Source organism: Littorina saxatilis, linkage group LG7 (assembly GCF_037325665.1).
Source record: "Littorina saxatilis isolate snail1 linkage group LG7, US_GU_Lsax_2.0, whole genome shotgun sequence".
In the NCBI taxonomy this organism is placed as follows: domain Eukaryota; kingdom Metazoa; phylum Mollusca; class Gastropoda; order Littorinimorpha; family Littorinidae; genus Littorina; species Littorina saxatilis.
Window position 1 is genome coordinate 35,628,253 of NC_090251.1, and position 10,000 is coordinate 35,638,252.

The following is a 10,000-nucleotide window of genomic DNA, read 5'->3' on the forward strand; positions in this document are numbered from 1 at the left end:
GTCCTGCTGACTGACCTCAACGCTCAAAGACCCAATCCTGTCAACTTCACCAACCGGCCTCCTGACGTCACACACTACTTAGGTACGTCATGGATGGATGTTCGTCAAATGACGTCGTCTACCATATGTAATATTGAATTCTCGTTTCATTCAGTTGTACTGGTCGTGAGATCATGTGATGTTTAATTTATTTATTTCAGAACTACAGTATCCAACAAGCTTTTTCGTTCTTTTATCAACAAAAAGTGTACAAAATATATGTCTATCCAACTTCACTGATATGATATAACCTATAAACTTCAAAATGTCAGAACACGACGAATGTCATTTAGAGAAAAGGGCAAGAATGTCTATTGAATTTCAACAGTGTATGTACGTATCAACGTCATGGTTGACAGGTGTGCGATTCGTGGCAAAATCTGTAAAGCTTAAGTGTTGGGGTTTTTTACACGAACTCTGACAGTAATACTGTATTTGACTTTCTTCCGAAGGAGCTCGCCAGATAACTATGTGTGCCCAGAACAAATGAAAATCGAGAGACGGTAGAAATTGTTAATATGTTACAGCTATAGCTACCAAAGTACTTTGTCTGAAATTATTATCGTATGTGTGAGCAAATTCTCTCCAAGATTTGAAGGTGTTGCCTCATCGTTCATCCTTTTTAATTGTAACCAGGGGTGGGCATCCTCTCAAATGACAACTCCTACTACAACCACCCGGAATACTACCCGATTCACTCTCTTCGGCCTCAGAACAAACACTCGTCTTCCATCGTCAACTATGTATCCTTTTTTACAACAAGCGGAGGGATGTGCACGAACAATTGATGGACTGGGTGGGAACCGAGCACGCACGGAGTCGGATTGGTTGACATCCTAAACAAAGCTCAGTTTCAAACAAACCGACGCCGTGATTGGTTCCCACCCAGTTAGCGATGTTTTTGTGTGTGTGGTTTTTTCGCGCACATCACCGCAGAAGTCTACAAGATACACAGTAGTTGTGAGAAAGTATGAACAGGGCTGAATGTAGTGTATGAGAGGAAGGGACTTCTCAAATGAGGTAGGAGTACAGAGGATGGGCAAGCGGGGGGAGGGGGGAGTATGTGGCAAGGCCTTCGGGATGATGTTAAAATGTAGTATTGGAAAGTAGTATTTTGGTTAGTATCCTTGACACAAAAAAGGTACATTTGTCAAGATGGGGGAGGAGGGAGCTTCAGGAACTTAGGATCCACCCCCCCCCCACCCCTCCACCCCTATCACCCCTTCCAACCCCCACCCCCCACCCCTATCACCCCTTCCAACCCCCGCCCTAGCTGCTAAAGATCCCCAGGTTCCAGCCTAATTCGTCTTCTAAGTCTTCAATAATCCGTCCAGGCTTCTAGTTAGGGTGAATGCATCCTTCTATTGGGAAACATAATTGTAATCAATTAAGTAGATGTGTACTGCCGGGCAGTACATACCCCAAGCGAAGTCGTCCATCTGTGTGTACATGATTCTCTCTCTCTCTCTCTCTCTCTCTCTCTCTCTCTCTCTCTCTCTCTCTCTCTCTCTCTCTCTCTCTCTCTCTCTCTCTCTCTCTCTCTCTCTCTTAAAATGTGTCATCGATGACGTGTTTTCATACTTGCTAATGCGGCAGGCTAATCATGACGTCAAATTGAAACTTCTTGAAGTCTCTCAGAAAGGGACATGAAAACCATGTGGGGGTTACTGGTTTGGGCTGAAAAAAAACCCAACTCCACCTAAAATTCAAGCGCCTATGGGGCTGAATTATGCAGCATAAATTGTGAAACATCAGGATATCTCACACTTTCAATTCTGCCATCATGTCAAATCTGACAACAAACCTACCCACAAAATGTCATAAATATCGGTGTAGAATTGAGACTTAACGGTTTTTAACTGCCAAAAATAAGTTTTTTTGACTGGAATAGTTTGTCTTGAAATTCAGTTTGGGACAACGGACCCACCCACTAAATTTCATAAAGATAGGTGAAAATTTAAATGTAACGGTTTTTAACTGCCAAAATTATGTTTTTCTTCTGGAAAAGTATGGAGTGAAAATCAGTTGGGGACAACGAACCTACCCACAAAATTTCATAAATATCGATGAAGAATTGAGATTTAACGGTTTTTAACTGCCAAAAATAAGGTTTTTTGTCTGGAAAAGTATGTCTTAAAATTCAGTTTGGGACAACGGACCCACCCACTAAATTTCATAAAGATAGGTGAAGAATTGAAATTTAACGTTTTTTAACTGCCAAAATTATGTCTTTCTTCTGGAAAAGTATAGAGTGAAAATCAGTTGGGGACAACGAACCTACCCACAAAATTTCATAAATATCGGTGAAGAATTGAAATTTAACGGTTTTTAACTGCCAAAATTATGTTTTTCTTCTGGAAAAGTATGGAGTGAAAATAAGTTGGGGACAACAAACCTACCTTTAAAATTTCATAAGAATCAGTGAAGAAATAGGATTTAACGATTTTTTAACGGCCTTTAAATCATTGGTGATGTCATCATAACCCAGTCGTTGTAGTTGTCGTCGTAGTTGTTGGTGTTGTTGTTGTCATGTTCGTTGTCGTGATTGTTGTTGTTCTCGTGTTGTTGTTTTTGTTGTTGTTGTTGTTGTTGTTGTTGTTGTTGTTGTTGTTGTTGTCGTCGTCGTCGATGTCATTTGTTGTTGTTGTTGTTATCGTCGTCGTCGTCGTCATCGTCGTCGTTGTCAGAGGTTATTTCTAAAGATTTCATTGATAGTCTTTGTTCTCGTCACCAAGACTTGCTAAGAACAAGCTTGGAACAGCAAGAGTTCCAAGAACAAGATTAGAACAACTCATTACATCATTACCAGTACGTCATTTGTATTTAGAACACACTTTAGAAAAAAACTCTTCAGCTACAAACCAGTCACCCTCACATGGCGGAGGTGTTTGTCTAAACCACTTACTGAAATGTTTTGAGGTTTAATGACCATACACATGTTGAACCGGTGAGTGTCTTCCGCTGCTTAATTCGCAAATAACTATTTTATTAAAGTCCGCTTGAAACGCTCAAAGATGAAATTCCATGTTAAAAAGTGACAAAAGTTTCACATTTTCCCGTTGTAACAGCTTCCGATGATATTATATGAAAATTCTGATCCTCTGAGAGGATTCCCCGAAACAAAATCAGTTTGTACGCCTAATTTTAATAGAATTGTCCAAACAGTGTCGCTAATATTGTGCTAAAAGATGAATTCTAGAACAATGTCCAGACAGACACCACTTGGCCAAAAAATTTTCAGTGCTGGGAGATGAAAAAAAAAACTACCTCGCTACGCGCGGGCTTCGCCCGCGCTCCGCTTGGATAATGTGGCGGTTTCCAGTATGTTTGTGTTTTTCGTAAGCTTGCAAGACGAATGTGCTGTTATCAGTCGTTAAAAATAAAAAGTCCATTACTTTATTATCCCATTGATGAAAATATTCGGGGCGCTTCCTCCCAGTGGAAAGTCAACAGCAAAAAGAGTGGCGATACCTAGGGGTGTGCGTGTGTTTGTGTAACTAGCCAATTGCACTCCTAGCAGAATGACAGAACTCTTTTACGTGTCGTGGGGTTGGGACATGGATACAGTCTGCACATAATGTTTACCAGTCAAGGCCTGGACTCGAATTCGTGACCCGCGGTTCACAAGTGTAATGTTCTACAAACGGAGCTTCCGAGACCCCCATTGATATGTGTTCATTGCAAATATGTGTTGCCCCTGAACCACGTCAGATCACATTCGCATTGCCGTCCGTCCCGTTGCTGTCCCAGCCAGAAGACGTAGGCACCAGTATCTTTTGCAACCGGAGCACGTTCAAGAATCTCACTCAGTGTCAGGAGAAGCTGTGTCGCTGTACGCATCGGATTCACGTGCAGCTAGGTCAGGTGAGCAACGGGACCCCCCCCCCCCCCCTTACCCCTCCCCCCCTCCCCCCGTTCCAAACGTAGACGTTTTCAAGTCGGGCACAATGGCCAAGTGGTGATTAAGGAAGTTGGTCGCCACATTGGTTTACTGGGCCTGTGTGCATTCAAATGCTTAAGAAAAAGCTATAAATCAGTTATTTTTAGTTTAATTGATTGATTAATTGATTTATCTTTGTATTCATTTTGTTGTTTTGTTTGTTTACTTATCATTGTTGTTGTTGTTACATGCTACTCAGCAATATTTTAAGAATAAGAATAAGAATGCTTTATTATCTCATAGAGAAATTCAGGGGTGGTACATAACAATAATACAAACAAGACATTGATTTTACATAAAACATATAGCACTATATAACATGGACATCTTTAAAGCACTGCGCTTACATATTCTCGCACACCTACGCGTATAACGAACTATGGCTAAACATCATTGCAAAATATCATAACATACAATATATCGCAGGAAATATACGGTTGTGCATAAAACCAATACATACATGTACATTACTACTGATTGCACTGGCAGAAGAGGGGCTGAGTCGGGTATGTGGATGTGTTTACATGTTGCTAAGGGTGATGGATTTGGGGATGAAGCTGTTTTGCAGCCTGAGTGTCCTAGCTTTGTGCGTGCGAAGTCTACGGCCAGAGGGAAGGAGTTCATAGAAGTGGGCTAGGACATGGGACCTTTTTCCTTAGTTGAAGACCTTAAGGGCCAATTTGTCAACACCAACAGCAACAACAACAACATCAACACCAACAGCAACAACAACAACATCAACAACAACAACAACAACAACACCAACAACACCAACAGCAACAACAACAACAACAACAACATCAACAACAACACCAACAACAACAACAACAACAACAACACCAACAACAACAACAGCAACACCAACAACAACAGCAACACAAACAACAACAGCAACACCAACAGCAACAACAACAACAACACCAACAACAACAACAACAACAACAACAACAACAACAACAACAACAATGACAACATCAGCAACAACAACAACACCGACAACAACAACAACAACAGCAACAACAACAACAGACACAACCAATCCAATATGTCTCTTTTTTTCATACGCTGTCACAATGTTACATTGTTTTTTTGTTTGTATTTTGACAGGAAGTTGAGTTGGTGGTTGCCGTGGTGTCTCCATATGGCGCCGGTCATCCCATGCATCTCCATGGTTACAAGTTTCACGTCTTGGCAATGGAACCGGTATGACGTCCGTATGGTTTGTCTTGTCCTAGACTCGTCTTCCTAACGAAGTCTTTGTTTGCCGTTTATGGATTTAAACGATGCTGATTTCATTTTCATTTCATTTACTTTAGTATCCCAATGGAAAGCTAGCAGCAACAAGAGTCGCACTACCCAGGTGTGTGCGTGTTTAGGATTACTCAGCCACCTGCACTTATGGCAGGATGACCGAGATCTTTTACGTGCCACTGTGATAATACGGAGGTTTGGACATGGATACCGAGAATGCACTCAAAAGTTGACCCGTGTCCGGCCCGGCCGAGATTCGAACCCGTGATCCTAAGATCACAAATCAGGTGCTCTACCAACTGAGCTACCCGGCCCCCAAATCCATATGCTGATGCTAATGCTGAAACTGATGATGATGATGATGATGATGATGATGATGATGATGATGATGATGATGATGATGATGATGATGATGATGATGACGAAGACGACGACGACGAGATGATGGTGGTGGTGGTGTTTTTCTTGATGTTTTCTTTCTAATTGTTTTTGTGCAGACAACACATTATTGTGTTAATTTTATTTGATTCGAATAAGGGACAATTTACACAAAGTTCCTATTTTTGTGTCATATTCAGTATGGCCCGCCTTACGACATAGAACATGTTGAGAAACAGGACAAGGAATCGCCGTTTGTACGGAAATTTTTCAAGCCGCCATTCAAAGACACCGTCATCATCCCCAACCACCACTATGCTGTTCTGCGCTTCAAGGCCGATAACCCTGGTAAGTACTCGTATGGGTCCTCGGCCTACTCTTTGAAAACTATTCACATTTAAGGCGCATCACAGTCAAGGGTAGAAGTTTCCTTAAAACTTAGATTCCTTTAGATTCGGTTCTTTAAATTGTGTTTAAAAAACATCCTCATCGCCCTAAAAAAAAAATCTTATTTGGGACACGTCCCGGTTACGACATGGTAAAAATAACATAATTATGTGTTCTCTTATCTTCAAGGTGTGTGGTTTTTCCACTGCCACATCGCGTCGCACATGATTGCTGGACAAGGGCTGGTCATTCAGGTTGGAGACCCGTCGCAGTGGCCTCCCTTGCCTGCAAATTTCCCTCGCTGTGGGGGACACGGGGTTGCCTACCCTGCGCCCGGCGAGCGTAAACCGTGCACCGGAACTGCGTCATCTCACAGTTCAATAGGAGCTGCCATCTTGTTGAGCTTGATCTGTCTTTGTTCTCTTGATCTAAAGATGAACTGACAGAGTAATTAATTTGCTGCCGTACTTTTGTGCCTGTAGCTTTTATTTGTTCTCTTGTTCTAAAGATGAACTGACAGAGTAATTAATTTGCTGCCGTCTTTTGTGCCTCTAGCTTTTATTTGTTCTCTTGTTCTAAAGATGAACTGACAGAGTAATTAATTTGTTGCCGTACTTTTGTGCCTGTAGCTTTTATTTGTTCTCTTGCACTTCATGAACTTATAATTATGCAGAAATGGATTTAGTTGTTACAGGGGTGATGTTGTGTTCACTTCATTTAACTTTTGTTTAGTTTAACATATATACTTGTATTCTGTTTCGTTTTGTGAAATATAAATTGTGCCAATAACTTACCTTCTGTTTTGTGATTCTGCATTTCGGGACGTCAGCAGTCTTTCTGTTTTGAGATTTCGGCTTTAAGTTAAGTTAAGCTTCGTGTAATTTACTTTAGTTAAGAATGATAAGTTAAGACAGTTGAGTTGAGTTGAGTTGAGTTGAGTTGTGTTTAGATGAGATTAGAAAGCCAATATGTGGGCCTGATTGTTTGGGATTTTTCGATTCCGTTTGTACTTAATTGCTATTCTACAATATTGTTACTGAAAGCTGCTAATAACCATGATGCACGCATTCTTCATTAGTTACATTCTTTCAAGCAAACTGTTTTCATTCCCGCAGAAATTAGCATGTGCTTGTCTTCATATGTTTATACATTGACAATAATGAATCAACATTACTTAATAAACAAAGTGTTAAAAAGTAAAATAAACTTGGCCAAAAATTTATTGCAACAATTTTTGCACGCTAAGAAAAGCATTAAAACACAATTCATTTTAGTTGCACTTTATATGCTCAAAAAGGTAATTATGTAAGCTGTACATATCATTTGTCCGATTGATAGTACTTTATATAGGCATCCCGTGACAGCCTGTCAAACAAGGTCACCCCTAAAATCAACCTAACAAAAACCATAGCCCCGTATTTTAAAATCTGCAAAAAAATCAGAATATGCACAAACCAAACACTGCTGACAACCATTGGCAAGGCCATTCAATTTCCTGTTCAGAACATTTTGTTTTATGCACCTGACTTCTTTAGTCTTTATGTAGCCTTGTATCAAAGGCGGTAGGTGTCAACCGTTTCAGAGGCCAAAAAAAGGCACGTTTTGCGGCCATTTTTGAGGGGGTCCTCCACCCAAAGAGCCATATCTGCTCAAGTTCTCAATGATTTGCTTTGGAAATTTCAGAAGGTATTACCAATAGGCTGACCTAAATGTGTGGTGCTTTTTGCGAATGTGTATAATAAGCGTGTCGTATTACGTAAATTTTCCGAAAGAACTAAACAAATATTCATATTAATTCAGGGTTTTAGGTTAAAAAAATCGTGACTTTGCATGCTAATCAAAAAATGGTTGGAGCAATAGGTGCAAAAGTTTGAGGCAGATCCAAGTGCTGGTTTACATTTGTTGGAGATGGGAACGCGCAAGAAAATGTATCGATCACCGTCCTTGGTAATGCGTACAGTTGCTGTGGAGATAAACTGTCCTTGGCCTGTGCTTCCTTCGCTGCGGGTAACAAAAGCGCAACACAGCGAGCACAGCGATCCGAGACAGGCGAGTAAGCACAGGCCCAGGACTGTTAGTCTCCACGGGTAGTGTACTCAGTACCACTGACGGTGATCGATAATTTTTCATGCGTGTTCCCATCTCCAGCAAATGTAAACCAGCACTCGGATCTGCCTCAAACTTTGGCACCTATATATTGCCTCATCCAGATTGTGCTTGGCATGCACAGTCACAATTTTGCAATAATTTTTTGGCCAACTTTAATACACCATTTCTAATTTTGTTATAACGTGTGTTATGTTTGCACAATGTCTTTCGTTTTATGATCAGAATAAACGACATTGTCCAAATCAGCAGCACATGATTAAGTTACAACACCTGAAAACGAGTTGTACACAGGTAAATATAACTGGCGTATGAATGTAGTTGATAATTTGCCATTATTTACACACACAAAACGAAATCAAATGGCAAGTTTCATACTATGATTGGCGAAGGCATAATGGTTTGTCTGTCTGTCTGTCTGTCTGTCTGTCTGTCTGTCTCTCTCTCTCTCCTTCACACACACACACACACACACACACACACACACACACACACACACACACACACACAGTCTCTGTCTGTCTGTCTGTCTGAGTCTCTGTCGCTCTCTCTCTTTCTCTCCATCTCTCACACACACACACACACACACACACACACACACACACATACACACACACACACACAATACACACCGACGTACACACATGCACACACACACGCACACACATACATACAGACGCACGCACGCACACCCAGGGGGGGGGGCATACACACACACACACAAACACACCCCTTTCATAATGGCAACATACGCTCAGAGAGAGAGAGAGAGAGAGAGAGAGAGAGAGAGAGAGAGAGAGAGAGAGAGAGAGAGAGAGAGAGAGAGAGTACCGTTTAGACACCAAACTACAATGGAAAAGAAATCGTAACAAAGTGATTAGACACCAAAATACAATGAGAAAGAAATCGTAACAAAGTGAGACCACGAGTACACACACACACACACACACACACACACACACACACACACACACACACACGCTCGCGCGCGCCTCATTCATGCTCACAACCTTATAATGCACATGGTCAAACACATACACCATTCAGTACATGAACACACACAGACACAGACACACACACGCACACATACACACACACACATACACACACACACACACGCAAACACTCATTTTCTATCTCATACACACACACACACACACACGCACACACACACACACACGCACGCACACACACACACACACATACACACACACACACACACACACCGCACACACACAAACACACACACACACACACACACACACACACACACACACACTTACACACACTCTCCGTCTAATTGACTAGAGTATCCCATTGCAATATTGAAAAGGAAAAGATAGTTTTTGTGGTCGAACTAAATATCAAGGTTACATAAGACTACCCTTGGGTCTTAGTTCACACTTTCCAAGCTTTTTACAAAAAGAAATTCTATTTTTCAGAAAATAATGTACAACAATAGACGAAACTAGTCCTCATTGTATTCCAGATGGAAGTAACAAGTTCAACAAATAAATGTGGTAATTGTACATATATTTTCGCACATTATCCTCTTTTGAGAAAGACTTTCAATGACATTTTAAGTGATGTACGTCTGCACATTGTTAGCAAAGGCTGGTAAACCACATATTACGCAAGTATCTTTACTTATATGCTTTTGCGCACTTCTCCAATATTCCAATAATAGTCTAGTATATTATCCGTTCTCCATTGGGATTCTTGATACAAGCTTATAACATGAAACGAGTGTACAAGATATGCAAACGATAGTTACTATATCATTGAACAGATTCTGTATAGATTGCCAATGCATTAGTGGCAGGTTTAACAGTGTAATATAGTATCCGGCGTATTAATTTGAAACGCATCACATAAAGTTCCATCAAGTTCAGCTAGTTT

General features: G+C 40.9%; 2 protein-coding genes across 2 annotated transcripts in view; one reads left to right on the forward strand and one right to left on the reverse strand.

The window, feature by feature from the left end:
• The window catches only part of LOC138971317 (uncharacterized), a 7,985-nt gene extending 1,442 nt beyond the window's left edge, over nt 1-6,543 (forward strand). The window contains exons 2-7 of the mRNA XM_070344039.1: nt 1-82; nt 676-782; nt 3,751-3,903; nt 5,087-5,182; nt 5,809-5,956; nt 6,185-6,543. The exon at nt 1-82 is cut by the window's left edge and continues 81 nt beyond it. Of these exons, the coding sequence (XP_070200140.1) occupies nt 1-82; nt 676-782; nt 3,751-3,903; nt 5,087-5,182; nt 5,809-5,956; nt 6,185-6,438 (840 nt within the window). The 3' untranslated portion in view covers nt 6,439-6,543. The remainder of the gene's footprint in view (nt 83-675; nt 783-3,750; nt 3,904-5,086; nt 5,183-5,808; nt 5,957-6,184) is intronic.
• A 2,785-nt stretch (nt 6,544-9,328) lies between these two features.
• LOC138970183 (fibrinogen C domain-containing protein 1-like) overlaps nt 9,329-10,000 on the reverse strand; it is a 35,199-nt gene continuing 34,527 nt past the window's right edge. The window contains exon 3 of the mRNA XM_070342677.1: nt 9,329-10,000. This exon is cut by the window's right edge and continues 2,085 nt beyond it. The gene's annotated coding sequence lies outside the window, so the exon portion shown is untranslated.